This window comes from Lolium rigidum, chromosome 3, assembly GCF_022539505.1.
Source record: "Lolium rigidum isolate FL_2022 chromosome 3, APGP_CSIRO_Lrig_0.1, whole genome shotgun sequence".
Classification (NCBI taxonomy): domain Eukaryota; kingdom Viridiplantae; phylum Streptophyta; class Magnoliopsida; order Poales; family Poaceae; genus Lolium; species Lolium rigidum.
This window is the reverse complement of record NC_061510.1, coordinates 270,720,649-270,745,596: the sequence shown is the minus strand read 5'-3', so window position 1 is coordinate 270,745,596 and position 24,948 is coordinate 270,720,649. Positions and strand designations below refer to the sequence as shown.

The window sequence follows — 24,948 nt, the reverse complement described above, 5'->3', positions numbered from 1 at the left end:
AACAGATTTGTATTTCAGTATTAAAGAATGGACCGGGGTCCACAGTTCACTAGAGGTGTCTCTCAAATAAGATAAAAGCATGTTGGGTGAACAAATTACAGTCGGGCAATTGACAAATAGAGAGGGCATAACAATGCACATACATGACATGATAAGTATAGTGAGATTTAATTGGGCATTACGACAAAGTACATAGACCGCCATCCAAGCTGCATCTATGCCTAAAAAGTCCACCTTCGAGTTATCGTCCGAACCCCCTCCGGTATTAAGTTGCAAAGCAACAGACAATTGCATTAAGTATGGTGCGTAATGTAATCAACAACTACATCCTCGGACATAGCGCCAATGTTTTATCCCTAGTGGCAACAGCACAACACAACCTTAGAACTTTCGTCACTTCGTCCCGGTGTCAATGCGAGGCATGAACCCACTATCGAGCATAAATACTCCCTCTTGGAGTTAAAAGCAAAAACTTGGCCAGAGCCTCTACTAGTAACGGAGAGCATGCAAGATCATAAACAACACATATGTAATAACTTGATAATTAACATGACATGGTATTCTCTATCCATCGGATCCCGACAAACGCAACATATAGAATTACAGATAGATGATCTTGATCATGTTAGGAAGCTCACAAGATCCAACAATGAAGCACAATGAGGAGAAGACAACCATCTAGCTACTGCTATGGACCCATAGTCCAGGGGTGAACTACTCACTCATCACTCCGGAGGCGACCATGGCGGTGTAGAGTCCTCCGGGAGATGAATCCCCTCTCCGGCGGGGTGCCGGAGGAGATCTCCGGAATCCCCCGAGATGGGATCGGCGGCGACGGCGTCTCGGAAGGTTTTCCGTATCGTGGTTTTTCGCCTCGGGGGTTTCGCGACGGAGGCTTTAAGTAGGCGGAAGGGCAGAGTCGGGGCCGGACGAGGGGCCCACACTATAGGTCGGCGCGGCCGGGCTTGGGCCGCGCCGTCCTATGGTTTGGCCACCTCGTGGCCCCACTTCGTGTGTTCTTCGGTCTTCGGAAGCTCCGTGGAAAAATAGGACCCTGGGTCTTCGTTTCGTCCAATTCCGAGAATATTTCGTTACTAGGATTTCTGAAACCAAAAACAGCTAGAAAACAGGAACGGCACTTCGGCATCTTGTTAATAGGTTAGTTCCAGAAAATGCACGAATATGACATAAAGTGTGCATAAAACATGTAGGTATCATCAATAATATGGCATAGAACATAAGAAATTATCGATACGTCGGAGACGTATCAGTCATCTTCCTTGAAGTTGACTTTCTTGGTCTCTATCGCGGCCCTGAAGGAGTTTTTCTGTTCGGAGATCTGCTTCTTGGTGGTTTGCATCTCAGTCGGATCCACCGCGGCTCTGTAGCCTTTCAGCTCTTCTCCGGATATGACGGACTGCGAAGGCCGCTTCGCCCAACTCGCACTCGTGAGCCTTTTTGTAGTCTCCGGTTATGGTGATCATACCATTAGGACCCGGAATCTTGAGCTTGTTGTAGATATAGCACGCTCTTGCGTGGAACTTGTGGTAGGTGGGCCTGCCGAAGATGACGTGGTAGGAGCTCTTGAAGGGCACAACTTCAAACGTGATCTTTTCTTCGCGGAAATTGTGAACATCGCCGAAGGCCACGGGAAGTGTGATGCTGCCGAGGGAGTTCGCCTTCTTACCCGGAACCACGCCGTGAAACTCAGTGTTGCTCGTGTTTGAGCTGTTCCTTGGTGAGGTTCATCCGCTCCGAGTCTCCGGTACATGATGTTCAAGCTGGCCCCGCCATCCATGAGGCACTTGGAGAAGTCATACCCGTCTATGCGAGGACTTACAACCAAGGCATAGTATTCTTTTGGCACAATGGCGGGATGGTCCTCCCTCGTCAAATGTGCACGGAACTTCCGACCACTCGACATATCGCGGCACGGCCCGGAATCGTGGCGTTCGGGATCCGGGTAGCTGATTTTGTAGCGCGGATTGTTGGGGTTCCGAGGAAGGTGTGGTAAGCCCCCACGCTCTTTTTCTCGAAGGGGTTGGATTTACTCGCGGATCCGGCTTTGGGATCCGGCGAGTTATCATCCTCGTCCATCGCCTCGGAACTGTCCTCCTCCTTGTCCTTGTTCTTGCCCTTGCCTCCTTTGCCGCGTGGGCGGTGCTTCCGGGTTCGCTTGTATCCTGCTTCTGGGTCGTTCTTTAGATCGTTGACCCACTTGCAGTTGCGGTTGGTGTGAGTGGACTTCCCTGTAGCCGGATCCAAGTGGGCCAGGCAGGGCATGTCTCTATACTCCTCATAGGTTTGCGGGCGCGGGATCCGCCAGCTGTGACTTCAGTGCCATGCTGCTGACCCCTGCCGGCTCCGCCTCCACGGCCGCGTCCTCTTCCGCCTCCTGAACCTCCGCGTTGAAACGCCATGGCGACCATGTCGGATCCGCCACTCTTCTGGTCATCAGGGTTTTTGCGTTTATGGCCGCTGTTGTTTCCGTTGTCACGGTTCTTCTTTTGTTGGTGCAAGGGGATTGCTGTAGCTGCTATATCACCGCCTGCGTCGTCATCGGCGGCAGTGTGGTCACTGGCAATGGAGATCATCTCATCCAAAGTCAGTTTATTGGCGTTAGCCATACATGTGAGCTTATGCCTCAGCAATCCTCCTCTCTGCAGTCCACCAATGAAGGCGTACATGGCGAGTGGTGTGGTCGACGTTTTCGCACTCGTTCCTGCATGCCAACCATCGTGTGAGGAAGTTTCTTGAGGATTCTCCCTTCTTCGGATACAAGCTTGTAAGTCGCTTGCCGTGGCAGGTCTTTTGTAGGTGCCCCCGAAGTGTTTCTCAAAAGCGGTCTTCGGGTCGAACCGAGCAAAAGATGGAGTTTTTCTCGAGGTCACTGAGCCAGATCCGGGCTGGTCCTACAAGGTACAACTGGAGCATGCGGCAAGCGATATTAGGGGTTCCTCCGGCAAAGGTTACTGCATTATAGTAATCCTCAATCCAGGTATCCGGCCTTTCGGTGCCATCATAATGCTTCAGGTTTCCGGGTAGCTTGAGGGAGCTCCTTGGCTTTGGTTCCTCTCGAATCATCCCGCCAAAGCACTTCGGTCCGATGTAGTCGGTTCTGTATTCGTTGAGGCGTTCCCGCGCGTCGCGCGAACCGTGACGGGGGGACTTTGAGCGAGAGCGAGATCTCCGGCCACCGCCTCCGCCTCCACCTCCGCCTCCACCGCTAGGTGGTGGCGAGGGAGACCTGCGAGGGGGCCGATCCGATTTCTTGCTTCCGCCTCCAGATTCTCCCCGGCCCTCCCGGTGCTGGCTCCGGCTCCTGTGGCTGCCTTCGCCGTGGCGCTGGCTGCCCTGGTCGTTCCGGCTCCGGCGGGGCTCCGGGTCGCGTTCCTCATTCCGGCTCCTCCTAGGCTCGGGCTCACGATCGTTGTTCTGATTCCGGCGAGGTTCCGGCGTGCGCTCCCTGCTCCTATTCCTTGAGGGCAGCACGTTGTCGCGGATAACAATTCCACCATGCCCCTGAGGCCTGGTGTTTCCGGCTGGACTACGGCGGCGAGGGGGACGCGGGTAACCATTAGGCGGAGGAGAGGCGTTGCGGTACTTGTCTCGTCCAGAGTACATTGCATCCTTTCCCTTTCTCGGATCTGACGGTGGCGTCTTTGATGGTATGGGGATCGGATTTGGGTGTTCCCTGGTTTTCCTTCTTCGTTCCGAGGATCCGGTTCGCGATTCGTCATCTCGACGGCGATCGTCGCGGGCGTCCTTCTGCGCAGTGGAGACGCAGTGCTCCGGGTTAGATTCTAACTTGCGCGAAGTGTCTGCCTTGCTCTGTTGTTTAACCGCTGAAGCGACGAGCGTGCGCAAGTAGTTGATGTCAATCTCCTCGTCACTTTTCTTCAGGATCTCTGCAGCTTTCGTCATATTGTCCTTTGGGGTTGCGAACGGTTGCTGATCCGTTGGAGTTGCGAAGGTGATCCTGCGGGGAGCTATCAACTCACGCCGGACCTTTTCTACCTCCCGATCAGCTTCAACGATCTTGTCTTCCCAATGCTTTCGGAGTTCCTTGACTTTAGCCAGTCCTTCGTCCACCTCCTGCTCACGCTGGATGAAGTCTTCCACAAAAAGCTGCGGCATGCTTCCTTTCCTCCAGCATGGCGGCTGCGGTGTCCTTAAACTTCTTGGCTGTGGCCAGCAGCTCCACTCTTTTAGCTTCTAAAGCTTCTAGGTCTTCGGGAGTGATGGGTTTGTTAAGAATATCCGAGCGATAAACTGCATCCATGCCTGCTTGTGCGACCATCTCTTCAGGCGACAGGAGGCTCTCCGAGGAAGAATCCCTACGGAGCCGATCCCGCGACATCGGAGATCCGTGGTGAGATGGCTGGGGGTCGGATTGGGTGCCTGCCTCTTCTGATCCGTTTTCTCCGAGCGCCGCTACAGTTGCAAGTACCTGCTTTGGTTGGGCGGAGTCGACCTCGGGCTGATCACCGTACGCATATTCCCTCATCTTGCGATCGAACTCTTCAGTGTCCATGGATGGGGTGTCGCCGGAAATTGGGCTTAAGTTCCCCAGAATTGACTCTTCAGCCGGAGTTCCGCTTTCTCCGACAGCCTCTTGCTGATCCGGAGCAGCGTTGTTTTCCGGGGCCTCGACCTGCTCGGGACCAGCTCCGGCTTCTTGAGGGGCGGTTCCGGCGGTATGGGCCAAGAAGTGTACGAAGTGACACCTTTGCTTCTCTAACACCTGGGAGACCCAGGCGGATCTGCATTGGTCTTCCACCGTTATTTCCTGCTCAGGGGCGGATTGGGTGGGTTTTGATTTTTTCAGATCTAAGGCGGAATCTTCGCTAGGAAGTTCCTGCGTCTCAGATCGGATCTTCGCGACTGCGTCCTGCTCAGCGGCGGTCGCGTCAGCGCTACTTACGGTGGGTTTCCGTCGGAATCGACGGTTTCCCCGATGAAGATGTGTATGCCGCCAACTGGGACGATGGAGAGCTTGACGGGGTCGGTTTTAGCCGGAATCCAACACTCGTCCGGAGGGATGATCGGCAGATTTCCGGCGTAAAGGACACGCCCCACAGCGATGGTGTCGTCGTAGCTTCCCATGGCGGAACCCTCCCGGTTCCGGCCTCCAGACGCCGCAGGCCCCACGGTGGGCGCCAGCCGTCGTTGCCTAATCGACGGTACCTCGGAGGAGGGATCCTCACGAGGGGAGAAGAAGTAGGGGCCATAGGGCGGAGTGCACACGGGACGGTGGTACGCGATTTACCCAGCTTCGGAACACCCGCACGATGACGGGGCCTACTGCTGCTTGTCCGGAATTATCTGGGCGCTTTCGCGTTGTTACAATGAGTTGTGATTGTGCCTCTAGGGCTCCCGGGATCCGGCTTATAAAGGCGCACGGATCTAGGGTTTACATGGAGAGTCCTAGCCGGATTACAGATAGCCTAACTACGGTACAATATCTTGCCGTGCACGTCACGGATCCGCCTTCCATATACGTCGTACTGGATCCGGGTTCCTCATGGGCCTCCATGGATCCGGGTTATTCCTAATGTCGGTACGGATCCGGCTTACTGATCCTGGGCTGGACTTCTTCCTTCATGATCAACAGCAACTGGGCCGCCCGATGGGCCACATGCCTCATCACCATCTGTGGGCCACCCGGATTTGCCGGATCTAGGCACTGTCGATGGTACACCCATGAAGTATACCCACAACAGGGTGCGCTACATAAATCAGTTATTTTAGTGGCGCACAAAGCTAATTGCGCAACAAAAAATATTTCTGCGGCGCATGTAAAAGTGGTGCATCACAGTAAGACCTCCCACCAATAGCTAGTTTCCTACTAATGTTGTGTTGGAGGAGATGTTGGTGACTCTGGTGCCGTCTGATGCTAAAAGAGAGGCTTGTTGTTACATCCTTTGGCAGGACTAGCGCCAATGTTTCATCATCGCCTAACGATTTTTCACGAGAAGGTGTCAGAATAGTTGTAGAATTTCGTGGAATTATATACTTTTTTAGGTAGGTGTGTTAGTGTCACAGGTGCAACCACCAATGTTTTAGTTTTTTTTTTTTACAAGTTACGGCGCCAAATTTCATTCATCACACATGCAGTTTACAACATGTATTACTAGATTCGAAGATTACATCTGTTGAATTGCTAGAAGGATTGGACAAGCTATTCCGCTATTAGCTGAAGAAGAACAACTAAAGATAGGGGCTGAGACAAAGTTTGTCTCAGAGCCTCACGAGCACAATTGTGAGCTACTCTATTAAGATCTCTTTTAGTGTTGTCTACATCTGCTGATGAATATCCTGTTAAGTTGCAATATTCAGCAATCTGGCCTCTAATCTCCCAAGAAACCTGTTCCAAAGATTTTGAAGCTGATGCAATAGCACAAGCAAGGTGCTGCTCTCCACTAGGAAAGTGTGACCCTGTAGTTGTATAGTTGCAGCAATTTTTGCTACAGTAATCAGTGCATCTGCTTCTGCCTTAAGGACTGAAGACACGTTGGGTACAGAGGCATGGAGCATAACCAAATACTTAACGTTGCCGTCTTGAACCTGAATGGACTCCTATTCCTATGGTTGTTGCCGAAGGCATGCCTCGTGCCTTTTTTTCTTTCTATGCCGCATCCGAGAATACCTTGGATCCAGTGATCAGCAAATCAAGTTTTATTGTGTGCCCTCTTGGTGGTAGTTTATTATTGTCTTGATCATGTGCACCTTGTGATTACTGCATATGTCCCCGTTTTCCCGCTTTCTATCTTGTAGAACATCAAGCAATTCCAAGTTTATATGTAAAGCATTAGCCATATAATGAACTTGGGTCAGATGCATGTGATGCCTATTAAATAAATGATCATTTCTTGATTTCCATAAGCACCACATAAAATTTAGGACATTTGGAATAGTAGGACACGGGTGGTTAATATCTAAGAGTTTCAGAATAACGTTTGTTACGGAGCTTGTGTTTTAAAGAAGCAACATGTTTGAGATTTGTAAAAATTTAGATGTATCTAACTACTATTTAATGTTTAGATACATATGAATTTAGAAAATCTCCGACATGTTTCGTGGAATGAAGGGAGTGTTTCTTCCATGCCGCATCTGCAACAAAGCTTGCTGATATGTTTGGAGTACTTACATGCTTGAGCACCAGTGGGTAAGGCTCTTCTAAAAACCCTCCAACCAAAAACTTGAATCCTTGAAATAACCTGCTTGTTCAGCCAAATCATTTTTGAAAGTTAAATAGTGTCTGGGCTTACCGCTCTTGGTTTCCATTCTCCATTGTCTACCAATGTTTAGTGAGAAGCAGTTTTCATGTCAGTAGTTGTGTTGTACTAAAACATTGTTGCAACTTCAGTTTTCACATCAGTAGTTTTGTTCTAGGACCAAATTTTAGGTAGGATGGGCCGGCACCATCGGGTGCCGTCGCGAGCCCCAAACATAGCGCTTGTGTGCAGCAGCGCTCTCTTGTTGCGGCGATACTCAGCCCTGGAGATTGACATGATCTCTTGCATGTCGCGGTCACGGCAACAGTCCTTCCACCTCCGTCGTGCCTAGCTCTCTGCCATGGCGGCTTCCCTGCGGGCTCACTCTGCCATAAGTGTCGCATCCGTGTTAGTGTCGAGGCGAGCATGGTCCCTCGCCACCACCTCCGCCGGTTGTTATCTCCGTGTTGGTCTGCTCCATCTCCCGGCTATCCTGATCCACCTGCGATTGGTGGCTTCACCCCGCGTCTACCACCGGCTCGCGATGGGCCTGCTAGAAAGTAATCATACTTGTCCGGGTCCTAATTGAGACCGGTTGGATTATTTTCAGCAATGTGTCATAATACTAGTTGGAGTCGTTTGGTTTAGTCTAGCTAGGAAAGTCTAGTCGAGTCGGTTTGCTATTCCTATACGTGTCAAGCAGCTTTGCTGCTATAGATAGAAATCAAACAACCGATGAAGTCCACGGGTAGAGGAAAACCAAATCGTGTTTCGTGGATCGTCTTTGCTCGTCATGAGGGGTGCGTTGTGTTTCCGGCCGGTCGACGTGCAAGTTGAGCTAGCTGAATCGATCAAGCTGTGTACTTGGGTGCTTAGCCAGCTTGGCACCTGTGTTTCGTGGCCGAGGTCTAACAATTGGTATCAGAGCCGCCAGGTTCGACATAGAGAGGAGCGACGACCAAGATCATGGCTGCGGATGGAGGTATCATGTTTGGCCAAGTTCCAATGCTGACGAAGAACAACTAATCGATTTGGGCGATCAAGATGAAGCCGTTGTTGCGCGGTGCAAGAATCTGGAACGCGGTGGATCCGGAGGATGGCAAGACCGTTGATGAGACGATTGATCAGAGAGCTTTGACGACCATCTATCAAGGTGTCCCAAAATATTTGATTCCATTGATCGCTGAGAAGAAGACATCTACGGAAGCTTGGGAGGAGATTAAGACAAATCAGTTGGGAGACGATCGCATCAAGGAGGTGAGGGTCAAGTCCGAGTTCGATAGGCTCCAGATGAAGGACACTGAATCAGTTGACGACTTCGCCCTGAGGATGACAACCATCACCAATGAGATACATTTTCTCGGAGAAAAGTTCGAGGATTCAAATGCTGTCAGGAAATTTCTCCGAGTTGTGCCGTCCAAATTTCTCGAGATCGCATCCGCAATAGAGAAATTTGGCAATCGCAAGACGAGGACCATGGAGGAGGTTACTAGAAGGTTGAAGGTTCACGAGGAACGTCTTCGAGGCTCCGCTGATGAAAAAGATGATAGACAACTTCTCTTGACTAGATCTGAGTGGATAGCAAGAGAACGGCGTGGCAACAATCGCCGGCGATAAATCCAAGGACGAGTGCTTCAAGTGTCATGAACTTGGACATCATGCTCATGAGTGTCCTGAAAAGAGGAACAATTGGAAGAAGAAAAACGTGCCGGGTTGCTATCAAGTTTTTGAGGATGAACCTCCATTGCTCTAAGTATTGAGTAATGAAAAAAAAAAGTAGGAAAAGAAAAAATAATAGGTAGGTGTGTCATCAAGTCAAGTGTTGAGGTGTTCACGGTGTTCCATGAGTTGTGTCCATGTCCTGGTGGAGCATCTTGGTTGCGGCCAGCAGGGTTCGGTGCGTTGCCGAAGGCGGACGGTAGTAGGAAAAGCTACCGTAAAACGTAAGTACAAGAGGAGTATGGTGCGAACTGAGTGCGAGGATGCCAGCAATAGCGGTGGCACATAGGTGTGAACCGGGTGCGGCAGGGGCCGAGCAATGACGGTGGCAAAGCATAGCAGAGCAATGGTGTACTGCATGTTTCCTGCGTGGTCATACTAACTATACGGATACATGTTAGACAAGTTTAGATTAGGGATAGACTCTTGGAAAGTAATCAAACTTGTCCGGGTTCTAAGTAAGACCGGTTGAATTATTTTCAGCAATGTGTTCTAGTACTAATTGGAGTAGTTCGGTTTAGTCTAGCTAGGAAAGTCTAGTCAATCCGGTTTGCTATTCATGTACGTGTCAAGAATAAAAACATAGTTTTAAATAACCGGCTATAGGTTATAGCCGCGGTCTCCTAAAAGGGCTATAGCCAACTATTTAAGAACTTTGGCATTTTTAGTTGGGTTATAACAGTTAGCCACATAATGCGAGAAAGACTATAGCCCCGCTATAGCCGGCTCTTTAAAATAGAGAATAAAAATCAAACAACCGATGAAGCCCACGGGCAGAGGAAAACCAAATCGTGTTTCGTGGATCATCTTTGCTCGTCGAATCGCTTGAGGGGTCGTTGTGTTTTCGGCCGGTCGACCTGCAATTTGAGCTAGCTGAGTCGATCAAGCTGTGTATTTGGGTGCTTAGCTAGCTTGGCACATGTGTTTTGAACAGGGCCTACTCCAAGACCCCATGGCAGCATTTTGCCTAGTTGCCCTCATATCTACAGCGGCTTGCCGCTCGGAAGCCTTGAGCTTTGGCCGCCGAGCGGTCTTGTCACGCTGGGTGGTGCGGAATGACTCGAGCAAAGCTCGCTCCTCATCGCTCATGTCAGGTGTGTCGTTGTCGACGAAGTTGAGGTTGCTGTCCATGTCGTCATCCTCCCAACAAGCCCTAGTCAGCTCCTCCTGCGCCGCCGCTAGGGCCGAACAAGCCCTAGCCAACGTTGTCTCACCATCGGCTAGGTTGTCATCGACCAAAACGTGGCGAGCGGACACCACATCCATCATCCAAATCGTCGCTGCAGACTCGCCTCGGCCACCTCCCTCTCCGCCCGCCCGTGCAAGTTCCTCGGCCAAGACCTCCATTGTCGCGGCCTCTGCCAACCCTCCTCCCCATCCCCTCCACGTACCACTCAAACAAATCCTCGCGGGCCTCGGCGGTGGCGTACATTTATGGTTTCCTCCGCCTCGAATGCCTCTTGGATGGTAATCGTTGCTGTGTCGGCGTCATTAGGGAAGCGCTCGCGTGCCATCTGGCTGATCCTCACCTAGGTAGCTTTCTGTTCAGCCATGGATGTTGTGGTTTGTTCAGGGTTTTCCCTTCCCCTAGGCGACGACGGGCCTCTTATAGCCACGTCATGGCATGAAATGGCCGGGCTTGTGCGTGGGAAACACAAATCCAGCTCGCAGAAAACGATGGGGGACGCGGGGAAGCCAACGCCAATATTAATCACAACTTCATCCATGATGGTGGATGAAAAAATACGTCCGGCTACTGGTTTTGCCCCAACCCAAACGAACAAGGGCGTGGACAAAACCGATTTTGCATCCTTGGCTTGGCCCAAACGAATCAAAAATAACCGCTTTAATATATAAAATGTGTCGGGCAGCTAGAAATACACTTCGGTACACCTCGGCTTGACATGAGTTTTTTTTTTCGAAAAAGGGGCTTGACATGAGTTAAGCACAGGAGTACGTTTCGAAAAATAAAAGCGGTAGATCTGTCCAGCAAAACCAACGTCACGCATTAGACACGGCCATGGCAACGTCACCCATTGGCCGCGGCAATGACGAACTAAACAATCATCGACGAAACAGCACGAAAACAAAAGGTAACCCACGGGCACAAAGGCAGAGAAAGCAGACGCATCTGAGGTAGCGTCAAAGGCGCACGGCAGGTAACCCCCTCAGCTAAGTTAAGTCAGGAAACGAAAGGGAAACCACCCGAACTAAACAACCAGCTGAGCTAACCCCCTCAGCTAAGTTAAGTCAGGATTAGAGGATCGAGTAGAAGAATGTCTTCCCTTCGCATCTGCCCTCAGCTAAGCAGACGCTTATGAACTCTCCCCACGCGCTTGCCATCTGAATCTCGCCTCGGCGCCGGGTCTGTGGAGTACCCGGCTACAGGTACACCGCTTACTATCTACCTTCTTCCTTGCAAGCCATGAAGCGCGCAACTTTGGTTGCTTTGCAGTTCCTGCAAATTTGCAAGGATGATTAATTGACACGACTATTTGCAACAATGATTCTGATGCTTTGCTGCGTAATCATGGTAGATTAATGGTACGGGAGCTTCAATCAATATAGTATAACAAGTCCCAAGTTGACGGACACGAGCCATGGCGACGGTCGGGGGTATGCTCGCCTCTTCCATCATCAAGGTGGTGATTGGACAGATCGGTTCCACCATCGGAGGCGAGATCAAGCTGCACTGGAACATGAAGAAGGATCTCGAGAATATGAAGAAGACGCTAGAGGCGGTGGAGGCTGTGCTCAGCGACGCCGAGAGGCAGTCTGTCACCGATAACTCGGCGCTTTTGTGGTTGAAGCGTCTCAAGGACGCCATGTACGACATCTCCGACATGCTTGATGACTTTGAAGCTGACACCAACCTGGTATGAAAGATTCTAACCACTTCGTTGCCATCAAACTGGATCTGAATGCTGCTGTTGCCTAAGATTTTTTTCTATGATATGAACTGGGTTGCTCTTCTCTAAGATATGAACCGAGGGAACTAAATTGATTTACATAATGGACTAGATCTGAAACTTTTTTTATAGTGGCAATTCCATGGTGCTGACAAATTAAATTGTACTGGTTGCAGTGGTCAGCTACAATGAATAAGATTAAGATGCCACGTAAGATGAAGAAGATGCAAAAGCGCCTAGATAAGATAGCAGATGATCGTAGCAATTACCGTGTTCTACCAGAAAATTGCACCGAGGAGAAGCAAGTTCCTGATACCCGGGAGACAGCCGGGAATGTGGAGGAAGTAGAAATCATCGGAAGGACCAATGAAAAGCTGGAAATCTTGGATCGTATATGTGGGAGCACCACTCAAGAGACCACCATCCTTCCCATATGTGGCATTGGAGGCATTGGAAAAACCACCTTAGCGAGATTAGTTTTCAGTGATCCTGAGTTCAAAGAATACTCTCGGGTGTGGGTCTACGTATCCCAGAAATTTGAACTGAAAAAGATTGGCAACACCATAATATCACAACTATCACCGGGGAGCCCGATATCTGATGATTTGCATAGTATTCATACTCGTCTCCGAGAGCTGTTTGCTGGTACGAGGATCCTGGTCATTTTGGATGACCTGTGGGAGAACAAGACTTCTCACCTACACGAATTGAAGGCTATGCTGAAGCAAGGTGATGGGAGCAAGGTGCTGGTTGTGGTTACCACACGTGAAAAAAGCATTGCACAAGAAATTGGTACTGTTGATCTATTCGAATTACCTCCCTTGTCAGATCAAATGTGTTGGGATATACTAAAAGTGAAAAGTATGTTTGAAGCAAGGCAAGACAAAGAGCGCTTGAAGCCTATTGGGGAGGAAATTGCGAGAAAGTGTGGAGGAGTGGCTTTAGCTGCTCAATCACTTGGACACATGTTAAAATCCAAGACATATGATGTATGGGATTCCATCAGATCCAACCATATCTGGAATCTAGCTACGTCCAAAGAAACGTCGTCTACACATGAAGTGCTTGCATCCTTGTTGTTAAGCTACAACTTCATGCATCCACACTTGAAGTTATGCTTTGCTTATTGTGCAATCTATCCAAAAGGCCACAACATGAATACTTATGATCTAATCCATCAATGGATTGCTCTTGGATTCGTGGAGCCATCTAGTACATTCTCTACCTGGCAGCTCGGTGAGAGTTATATTATGAAGCTTCTAGAGATGTCATTTCTTCAACATTCAAAGGTGAGTTACAAAATACCGACAAAACTAATAATTGTCTTATTTTATTTATAGTAACGACAACTCTGGTCAAAAGTGATTTTTTGTATAGAGATGTTGAGAGTGTTTTTCTGCGAAACCTTTCCATGCATTATGTTGGATTAACCTCTTTACTGCTTCTGTTTTCAAATGACTGATATTTAAAAATGTATGTAGCTTATTACATTCTTTGATCATGTTTCTGTGGAAAGAGTACACATATTTAAAAGAAACATGATCAAAGAATGTAGTCAAATCTGTTTCATCATAGTTATTTTGCTAATCTCGAATACTTTCATTAAGCATATGTTTTAATGGTTTTTGACAACTTAAATGTGTTCTTATGTGTAATCTCTCCAAGCTATTGTGTTAAGCCACTTTTGAAGTTTTAAATATCTTATGGAGACAAAATTTGTTTATTTGGTCTAATTAATTCTCCACAACTCATCATCGACTGTCGATGGACCCTCCTACCTATATACTACTGTTCCTCACTTTTTTCCATATCTTAATTGCAATATTTTAGTATAGAGACCAGATGTTACAGGTCCATGAAGAATTTTTTTCTTATTTTAATTTTTGTATGTTAGTAAGAATATCAACAATTTAAGAATGAATTTGTGAGTCAATATTTTACTGTGATGACCGATACACGTAAATATATAGTGTTCATATCTTTGATTTTACTTTGTTTTTATATGAAAATGACAATGATTAGACGAAATAATAGTTAAGGATTACAAAATAAATTGTAGATGTAGGGAAAAACTAAAAAATGTAATAAATCAGATTTAAAAAAAACTCAGCAGAGTTATAGCCTTTGAATTGCAGACAAAGAATAGCATCCAGCTAACAATTCACTTATTTTATTCCCTCCCAACTGCTGATAAGGGGAACCCCGTAAATCTTACACTTGAGGTTTTTAGATGTGAAATAGTGTACTTAAGGGTTTTAGGTCTTGACTTTGTACAACATTATTTTTACTCTGATAAATATTGCATGACGCATGCAAAGCCAATTGGCCATCCTACTGTAGCAGTACATCTTGTAGTGCCCTGTTGATTTTACTCTTGCTCTGGGATTCCAATTCATCTTCCTCATGCAGAGTTTTGTTTATTATTTTTCTATTTATTTGCTTGAGGAACGGTTGGTGTTTTCGAGATTTGTATAATTGATGTAGTTGAATCTGTTATCTCGAATCCTTACATTGAGTGTATGTGGTTAATGGTTTTCACATCTGAAATATGTTCTTAACTGTGAATTCCTTCAAGCTACTATGTTGAGCCACTTTTTAATTTTTAAATATCTTAGTACGGAGAGTATTACTCGGTCTCATTAATTTTCCCCACCTCATTATCAATTGTTGATAGATCCAACTAACCATATACTATTGTTCCTCATTGTGTTCCATATTTTTATAGCGATATGTTAGTAGTATAGAGACCAAATGTTACCCTATGTAGACTTTTTCCTTATTTAATTGTCTATGTCATTAAGAATATCAACAATTTAAGAATGGACTCTTAAGTCAATATTATACTGCAATAGTCGAGTTTGTGCAAAATACATGTTAAAATTTAGTGTTCCTGCCTATCATTTCACTTTCTATGGACCCTTTTTTGTACGATGGAAAGTCATTAGATGAAATTGACAATGATTACATGAAGATTGCAGAAGAAACTGTAGACATAGGAAAAAAGAAAAAAATGCAATAAATCAGACGAAAAACTCAGCAGAGTTATAGTGTTTGAATTGTGGATGAAGAATAGCATAAAGTTAGCTAATAGGGGAAACCAATCTTACACTATTGTATGTTACTCCTGCAGATTGACACTGGATATTTGAAACGAGGAACAGATGGTACGCTGGTCATCATGCATGACTTGGTGCATGACCTCGCAAGATCGGTTATGGCTGATGAATATAACTTGGAGGGCTCCAACTGCCGCTATGCATGGCTGGCAGATTGTAGGGAGCCATTGAAGTCATCAACAAATTCACCTACAAAGATAAGGGCACTGCATTTTGCAGACAATCTTTGGGTCAGAGTTTTGAATAGTGATGCATTTTCACCAGCTAAGCACGTCCGTGTCTTAGATTTATGTGCAGGCGAGATGCATGAAATGACAGATTCTATTGGTCAACTGAAGCAGTTGAGGTATCTTAGCTTTTCATGTGGTGAGGTTCCAATTAATCCCAAAGTTATCGGTATGCTGTCGAAGTTGAATTATCTTAGAATCTATTCCAGGGGTCTCAGAATATTGCCAGAGTCGATTGGTGAAATAAAAGGTCTGATGCATCTTGACTTATCAGGTTGTAGCAACTTAAAAGAACTCCCATTGTCACTTGTGAAGATCAGGGAGTTGTTGTATCTAGATTTATCAGGTTGTGTTGGTGTTTCAGGAATACCCAAAGCTTTGGGTGGCCTAACCAAACTCCAACATTTGAGTTTATTAGCATGTAAAAATCTCAGAGGGCTGCCAGATGCCATCCCCAATCTCACTGAACTCCGATATTTGAATCTATCAAGGTGCTTGTTTTTTATGTTTGACAAATCAGGGAATCAAGCTGAGAGTTTCATTGACCGTATATGCACCCTTCCCAATATGAAGCAGCTGGATTTGTCTTGTAATCAGTATCCTCTTATGATACCAGATAGTGCAAGCCACCTGACCAAGCTGGTGCTCGATGAGTGCTACCAAATTCTTAGGCTTCCAGAGTGTGTAGAGAACATTCATTTTGGTGTCTCCGGGAGGAACTTCTCTGTGTACGCAGGTGACATTAGCAGTAATATCCATATACTTGAGCATGCAAGTGTTGCTGAGCTAAGCATCTCACGGCTTGAAAATGTAAAGTCCCCAGAAGAGGCACACAGTGTAAATCTGAGTGAGAAACACACCATCCGAGATTTAACGTTGTTGTGGACCAACGGTGCAAATAGATCTGTGGATGACATGAAGTTGCTGACGGAGCTAGTGCCACCAACCACTTTGAAGACATTTAAAATAGGGGGTTACTGCAGTGTTGGCTTTCCAGGCTGGCTAATGAATATTAGCAACCATCTCCCTAATCTTGTCAAGCTGACGATGCAGGATTTGCCAAACTGCAAGAGCCTACCGCCCTTTGGCCAACTACCCAACCTCCGAGAGATTAGTCTCAACGGTATGAAAAGCCTGGAAGAATGGGACACATCATACTTGAGTGATGAGAAGAGTGTGAATGAGCTTAAAGAATTGTGCATATATGATTGCCCCAAGTTGAGGATAAGACCACACCTTCCAAGAGCAACATCCTGGTTTATAAGGAATAGCGATATTGTGCTCCTACCTCAGCGGGAGAGCATGCCACATATTGATTGCCTGACAGTGACAGCTGGAGACAGCAACATGCCTCTGCATAAGTGGGGTTTTCTTCACCACCTACTCTCACTCCGGTATTTAAGAATTGAGGGTTGCAGTGATTTGACGATCTCACCAGAGATATCCGGGGCCCTCCACTCCCTCAAATCACTTGTAATACATGAGTGCAGCCATGCAAAACTAGAGGGATTGTTCGGCGAGCTCATATCTCTTCAGGAACTATCAATATGGGACTACAAGAAGCTAGAGGAATTGCCCAATAACATGAGGCAACTTACAGAGCTACAATCATTAACACTGAGCTTCTTTCCTAGCTTGAGACACCTACCACAATGGTTAGGAGAACTTGCATTGCTCAAGAAACTCAAAATCGAATCCTGCCGTGCCATCATGACTCTGCCAGAGAGCATACAAGAGCTCGCAAACCTCCATGAATTGGAAATACGGGGATGCAGCCCTGGGTTAATGACGTGGTGTTATGCAGAGGAGAACCGGAGAAAGCTTGCTCACATAAAACATAAGGTACTACATGGTCTGCCATGTACTCTTTATCATATATTTGCTCCTATTTTTGCACGGATAATGTTTTCCATGCTCTAGCACCACATCTTCTTGTTTTTTTACTTTGTTTGTTGAAGGTTTTTTTCGTCAAGAAACGTTATATTTTACATGTACATCACATCCTAATTCCCCTTCATTGCCCAACGTGAAATTATGATCTCGAATTCTAGCTAATGATTACACTGACTTCATTCGTTTTATATTTAATTTTGTAGAATATTCGGCCATAATATTGCTGCGAAAGTGGCCATGCGGACGAGAAGCGAAAACCGAACGTTGAGATGAATAAATACCACGTAGAAAGCTCCAATGGCGCAGGTAGTTCCCGACTCTATGAACACGTACTTGTTGTCTCTCGTGAAGAAGAACAGCGCTTCTTGTTTGAGTCAGAGTTGTAGCTGTGTGGCGTCCTTAACTCTGTTTCACCACTGTGTTTCCGTTGTGTATCCTCTGTTTCGCCACCACGCCCTTCAGAACTGAAATGAAACCCACATGGCATTTCCTGTGCAGGCATCTAGGGTGGCATTTGAATGGCGTGGATTCAGTGTTTGAGTGTCTCCTCTGTTTGGCCACTGTCCAAGTCTGAAACTCTGAAGAAGAGGGCCAGCCAAGACGACGACGGACGATTGGCGGTGTGGCTACAGAATGCAGTGTCCGGTTTACACAAGTACTACTGTAGTATACGGTGTTGTGGTAGGAGGACTGTGTCTACGGTTCCTGGTGAAAAGCATGCAATTGCTGACGGGTTCGGCATTATTTGCCGATACGTGTAATATGGTTTTGCTTTTGCATGGCGGAGACCCTGTGTCAAATATCATGGCTTGGTGCAACTGCAACGAAACATCAGCAGCTAGTACATGTAATGTTGTGCTCTCTTTCGTATCAACGCTGGAACTGTGTGAACTGGCAGTGTGTGGAATGCTAAAGCTTGGTCAAAATCGGCACTCTTAATTTTTGGGATGGAGGGCGTGTCTTCGGAATCTACAGGGAACTTGGGAGCAATGGCAAGGAGATGGTTCTACGGAGACAAGACCGGTTTCTGCTGGTTTCCTCAAACCAGCCGGTTGATACAGGTTTAAATCGTAGTCTGGCGTACACAGCGAGGACTACACAACGTGGTCTGACGGGGTGGTTAGAGCATCTCTCTAGCAGAGCCTATAAACATGCGAACTGAAAACCCGAAGTTTAATTTACCGAACTCGTGTTTACGCATCGAAAAATGGCAGTTTTAATTTACGGGTTTTGTTCTGCGCCAGCGGCTTCCGATCCCGTAAAGGCAGGGTTTTTCATAGATTTCATATGCAAGACATACACAAACAATCGATCATAATTAATCAAATAATCATCCAAATTATTACAACACATAAACAAATGTCTGAACCAAATTATTACAACAATTTTGAGAAAATTGAACAAATAAAAATGTCTCAACCAAATTACAACAATTCTCGGAAAATTGAACAGATGAACAAATATTTCAACAATGATACATGTCACACATAAATGAATGGAATGGTCGGATCAAAGGCGATGGCCATGCCGCTGCCAGTGGTGCATTTTCAGATCATAAACAAGCTGTGCATGGGTACTGGTATTCTCAATCTGCCGATGCGTTTCAAGGAAAGCTTCTGTCGTCGTGGTGGAACGGTAGATGCTATAGGATGGCTTAAGTTGGAGCCGAATGTGCGCTAGAAGATTCGAGGGAGGGTTTTGTATACAGGGAAAGTGGAAAAGAAACCGGTATGTATTGATGAACTTAGCCAACGGCCAGAGGTTGAAGACAGTACGGTAGAAGACCAGCTTCTAGCTGCTAAAACCGCCTACTTCTCTCTTGTTCTCCCTCTATCGTCGTCTCTCCCGCGTAGGGGTGTGCCCCCTCTCCTTATATAGGGGAGAGGGTAACTTACAAGGGAATAAACCCTAATAGAATCTTGGATAAGCTAAGCTACTTTATAAAGCTACTTTGGCCCAGCTGACACCGGTTCTGTCTTTAATCAGGGACGAATGACCTCCTCCGGTATCTTTTACGTCAGTTTCTCCTTTGGCGTCAGGGCTTCGATTAAAGCTGAAGTGCTTTGCTCCTCCTTGTCCTTTTTTTCTTAGTGGAATCTTTGACCAGAATGCCGACATGCTACAGTTGAGCCTATGTCGGTTCTCCGGTATCCTTACCTTGGAGCTCCGGCATCTTTTAGGTTTTCCGTATTCCGGCATACCCCTCCTGGGATACCGGTTTGTACCAACTTAGCTTAACTGAACTTACATTTAGAATCCGAATCACTCTGTGACCCGGTTTACCACTACCATATTATGGCTTATTTGCCATAGTCTTGGCCTACCGGGGGCCATCCCCCCGACAGCTTCAATGCGATCCGGATTGCTTAGGGGTTCCACTCGGGTGCCAACATTGTCATAGAAGCAGGGCAAACTTAACTCTCTTTCATCCTCGATGATCATGTTGTGAAGAATCACACAACATGTCATGATGTTCACAAGAGTTTTTTTGTCCCAAAACTGGGCTGAACCACGAACAATGGCAAACCTTGCTTGCAAAACTCAGAAAGCTCTCTCAATGTCCTTGCGAGCTGCTTCTTGAGCTTTGGCAAATTCAGCTTCTATTCTATCTTGGGGATCCACAGACTTCACAAAAGTTGCCCAATCCAGATAGATGCGATCTCGTTCAGGTAATATCCCATTGTGTATTCATTGTTCATGACCATGTAATTTTAAGTGGGTGCTTCCCCATTTGCTAGTTTGGCAAACAAAGGGGATCTTTGAAGCACGTTGATGTCATTGAGTGTTCCCGGCAACCAAAAAACCAATGTCAAATCCACAAATCTTGTGACGCGACGGCCTCAAGTACAATAGTAGTATCTTTAATCTTTCCACAGTACATTCCATGTCATGCCTTGGGACAATTCTTTCATGTCTAATGCATAAAATCAAGACTACCAAGCATGCCAGGCCAACCCCTTTTCTCATTTATCTCCATCAATCTTTTTGTGTCATCCTCATTGGGAGCTTGGAGATAGGTTGGCGCAAACAACTTGATAATCATGGGAGCAAACCTACGAACCGAGTCCGTGGTAGTATCTTCGCCAATTCGAAGATACTCGTCGGTGTAGTCCGCAGGGATGCCATACGCAATCACCCTCATGGCAGCCGAGATTTTTTGAAACGGGCTGAAACCCATCACGCAGGTGGCATTTCTACGTTCCTTGAAGTAATTCGAATTGGCTTCGCAGGCCTTGACGATTTTGGCAAACAAACTACGGCGCATGCGATACCTTCTTCGGAATAGATGAGGCGGATAGGTAGGTACCTCGGCAAAGTATTCATCCATCAGCTGCTCGTGGATGAGGAGGCGATTCTGTTGGATGTGGTTCCGGCCCATCACCGACCCGCGCCTCCGATTCAGCAGCTTCGCGCGGTCTTCCTGTCGGAGATATGCCCAAGAGGCAATAATAAAATGGTTATTATAATATATCTTTGTGTTTATAACAATGTTTGAATACCATGCTATAATTGTATTAACCGAAACATTGATACATGTGTGTTATATAAACAACAAGGAGTCCCTAGTAAGCCTCTTGTATAACTAGCTTGTTGATTAATAGATGATCATGGTTTCGTGATCATGAACATTGGATGTTATTAATAACAAGGTTATGTCATTGAGTGAATGATATAATGGACACACACCCAAATAAGAGTAGCATAAGATCACGTCATTAAGTTCAGTTTGCTATAAGCTTTTGATACATGTTACCTAGTCCTTCGACCATGAGATGATGTAAATCACTTATACCGGAATGGTACTTTGATTACATCAAACGCCACTGCGTAAATGGGTGGTTATAAAGGTGGGATTAAGTATTCGGAAAGTATGAGTTGAGGCATATGGATCAAGAGTGGGATTTGTCCATCCCGATGACGGATAGATATACTCTGGGCCCTCTCGGTGGAATGTCATCTGATTAGCTTGCAAGCATGTGAATGGTTCACAAGAGATGATATTTCACGGTACGAGTAAAGAGTACTTGTCGGAGACGAGGTTGAACAAGGTATCGTGATACCGACGATCGAACCTCGGACAAGTAAAATATCGCGTGACAAAAGGAATCGGTATCGTATGTAAATGGTTCAATCGATCACTAAGTTATCGTTGAATATGTGGGAGCCATTATGGATCTCCAGATCCCGCTATTGGTTATTGGTCGGAGAGAAGTCTCAACCATGTCTGCATAGTTCACGAACCGTAGGATGACACACTTAAGATTTGATGTCGTTTAAGTAGATATGGAATATGGAATGAAGTTCGAAGTTTTGTTCGGAGTCTCGGATGGGATCCAGGACATCACGAGGAGGTCCGGAATGGTCCGGAGAATAAGATTCATATATAGGAAGTCACTTTCCAAGTTTGGAAATGATCTGGTGCATTTATGAAAGGCGCTAGAATGTTCTAGAACCTTCCGGATGAAATCACCATGGAAGGTGGAGTCCGGTTGGACTCCACCAAACCCAACCAGCCAACCAAGTGGGAGGGTGGAGTCCATGGAGGACTCCACCTCCTTGGCCGGCCAAAGAAAGGGGAAGGGGAGAGTCCACTGTCCTCTAGGTTTCGTCCAAAGGCGGTTTTTAAATTGGGGTCTTATTCGAAGACTTTGGGCAAACCCTTGGGGTTCCACCTATATAATGAGGAGGAGAGGGAGGGGGCAGCCCAAGACTTGGCCGCACCACCTAGGGCTCCCATGGCCGGCGCCCTAACCCCCCTCTCTCTCCCAAACCCTAGCCGCCCCTCCTCCACATACAACTTTAGTAGCGCTTTGGCGAAGCCCTGCCGGAGTTCTCCACCGTCACCGCCACCACGCCGTCGTGCTGCCGGGATTCCGAGGAGGATCTACTACTTCCGCTGCCCGCTGGAACGGGGAGAAGGACGTCGTCATCAACACCGAACGTGTGATCGAGTACGGAGGTGCTGCCGGCATGTGGCACCGTCAAGATCTTCTACGCGCTTTCGAAAGCGGCAAGTGATTGACTACAGCAACAACGAGATCTAATATCGTAGGCTTTGGAAATCTTCGAGGGTTAGTCTCATGATCTTCTCGTTGCTACCATCTTCTAGATTGGATCTTGACTTGTTTTTCGTTCTTGCGGTAGGAATTTTTTTGTTTTCTATGCTACGAATCCCATCACTTCCAGCTCCTTGACGGAGAGATGGAGCATGGTGGCCTCCATCTCGTCGTCCTGGAGCAGCTCGACATGCAACTTGTATTGCATAAGTGGCTTTGCGGGTGTCTGTCTCTCCCACCATAGTGAAGATTCAATTTACTCTTTCTATTGACAAAACTAGTATCACCGTTGTGGTTCATGTTCGTAGGTAGATTGGATCTTACTCGAAAACCCTAAACCACGTAAAATATGCAAACCAAATTAGAGGTGTCTAACTTGTTTTTGCAGGGTTTGGTGATGTGATATGACCATGATGTGATGATGAATATGTATGAGATGATCATTATTGTATTGTGGCAACCGGCAGGAGCCTTATGGTTGTCTTTATATTTCATGTTGTAGTATTTTTTCAAAGTAGTTGTAATAGTTGCTACACACGGTGAACAACCATGAAGACGGCGCCATGGACCTTGACGCTACGCCGACGATGATGGAGATCATGCCCGTTGATGATGGAGATCATGTCCGTGCTTTGGAGATGAAGATCAAAGGCGCAAAGTCTAAAGGGCCATATCATATCAGATATGAATTGCATGTGATGTTAATCCTTTATGCATCTTATCTTGCTTAGATCGCGACGGTAGCATTATAAGATGATCCCTCGCATTAATATCAAGATAATAAAGTGTTCTCCCCTCGTATGCACCGTTGCTATAGTTCGTCGTTTTGAAGCATCTCGTGATGATCGGATGTGATAGATTCTATGTTCACATACAACGGGTGTAAGCCATGTTGCACACGCGGAATACTTGGGTTTGCTTGGCGAGCCTAGCATGTACAGACATGGCCTCGGAACACAGGAAACCGAAAGGTTGAACACGAGTCATATGGATGATATGATCAACATGTTGATGTTCACCATTGAAGCTACATCATCTCACGTGATGATCGGTTTTGGTGTAGTGGATTTGGATCGTGTACCACTAAACAACTATGAGGGATGTTGTATTAAGTGGGAGTTCATTAGTAATTAGATTAAAACATGAACTAATTATCATGAACATAGTCTGAGTAGTATTTTGAATTAATTTTGTAGAATTGGCATCCGTTTTCTACCATGCGCTAGTCTTGTAATTGAGATGGAAATACTGTTAAGTCTGACAAGTAACTTTACGGACTGGTACCGTATTGTTAAAGAATCAAGAAATGATTAAGTCCTATTGCAAACTTTTAGTAAACCTCACATTGTTGATTCAAAGAACAATGGTTTCAATTAGTACCTAGAATTATCTTGTCTCCGTAAAGTTCAAATCCGTTTGAAAAGTTAGGAGCTGGAAATTTTGTTTTCAGAAATAAGCAAGGTATAAGATATATGTGATATCTAAGACCTTATTGCAAGATGATAAAATATAATCTAGTGAGACTACATAAAATCATAAGTTTTATGGGAATGTACGAAGGTTGAAGACGCCCGGCGTCCCAATCCTCCAACTATTGGGGCACTAACGATATTCGCATATCCATAAAATGATCGTCCTTAGTATGCACCGTTGCTAAGACTCGTCGCTTCGAAGCATCACGTGATGATCGGGTGTTATAGATTCTACGTGTGCATACAACGGGTGCAAGTCAGATTTGCACATGCGAATACCGAGGTTAACCTTTACGAGCCTAGCATGTACGGACATGGTCTCGGAAAATCGTCATGATATGATGGATAAAATTATGAGTGAAATTGTTCATCATATTACAAAGTTACTAATAGTGAAATCCGGAACACTTGTCATATGATGATCAACTTCAAAGTAAGAACCTCAAGGTTATTGGTATTTGACCAATGGACCTAGAAGTTATTGAAGGTGAAGTGTTTTCTGAGAATGAGGAAAGCTAAAAGAGAAACTACAAAAGATATTTTGGCAGAAAGAAAGAAAAGACTAGAAAGTCTAGCTCAGGTGTATATAAATGATATACATATTATGGATGTATTCCTTCATTGGTCACATAATGAAATTCTTGGGTATTTGTACCAGATTGGTTGGTATGAGATGTCATACAGTACAACGCAATACAAGAATACGATGGCCTAAGTGACTAATAAGGAATATGGTAATAATGCACATCTGGAATATAATAAAGTGTTATTATGTTTGTCGTTGGCATTCTACCTAGCCCTTAGAATTTATAATAAAGAACCTAATAATTGTTATTTGGCTCTGGTCAAATGAAAACAACGAGTTGTTCAAATTATGACATTACTCCATGTACGATGGATAAGTTATTATAAATATTAATGGTGAAACACACACACATAACACTGACGCTAAATGCCATAAGACAAATGATTTGAATTCCACTTATCTGTGGAACCGCAATTTAGGTCATGTTAGAAAGGAACGCATGAAGGAACTCCATGCAAATGGATTTCTGGAGTCATTTGATTTTTGAATCGTTTGGCGCTTGCAAATCTTTTCTAAAGAGAATGACTAAAATACCGTTCATAGGCCAAGAGTTGAACGGGAAACTAACTTAGTGGAAACATACATGATGATGTATGTGGTTCACTGGGCATAGTTGTGTGCGGGATATTCTTCTACTTCATGAAAACTTCCAACAATGAATTGAGTATATATATGTGGATATATTCGGTAAGGAAGAAGTTTGAAACATTTGAATGGATTCAAATAAATTTCAGCATGAAGTGGAAATCATC

General features: G+C 45.8%; 1 protein-coding gene across 1 annotated transcript; it reads left to right on the top strand.

Moving 5' to 3' along the window:
• Positions 1-11,536: 11,536 nt before the first annotated feature.
• On the top strand, positions 11,537-17,621 carry LOC124696515 (putative disease resistance protein RGA1). Its single transcript, XM_047229232.1, has 5 exons — positions 11,537-11,812; positions 12,022-13,134; positions 14,976-16,767; positions 16,840-17,030; positions 17,580-17,621. The coding sequence occupies exons 1-5, from the start codon at positions 11,537-11,539 to the stop codon at positions 17,619-17,621; spliced, it is 3,414 nt and encodes a 1,137-aa protein (XP_047085188.1).
• The last annotated feature ends 7,327 nt before the right edge of the window (positions 17,622-24,948 follow it).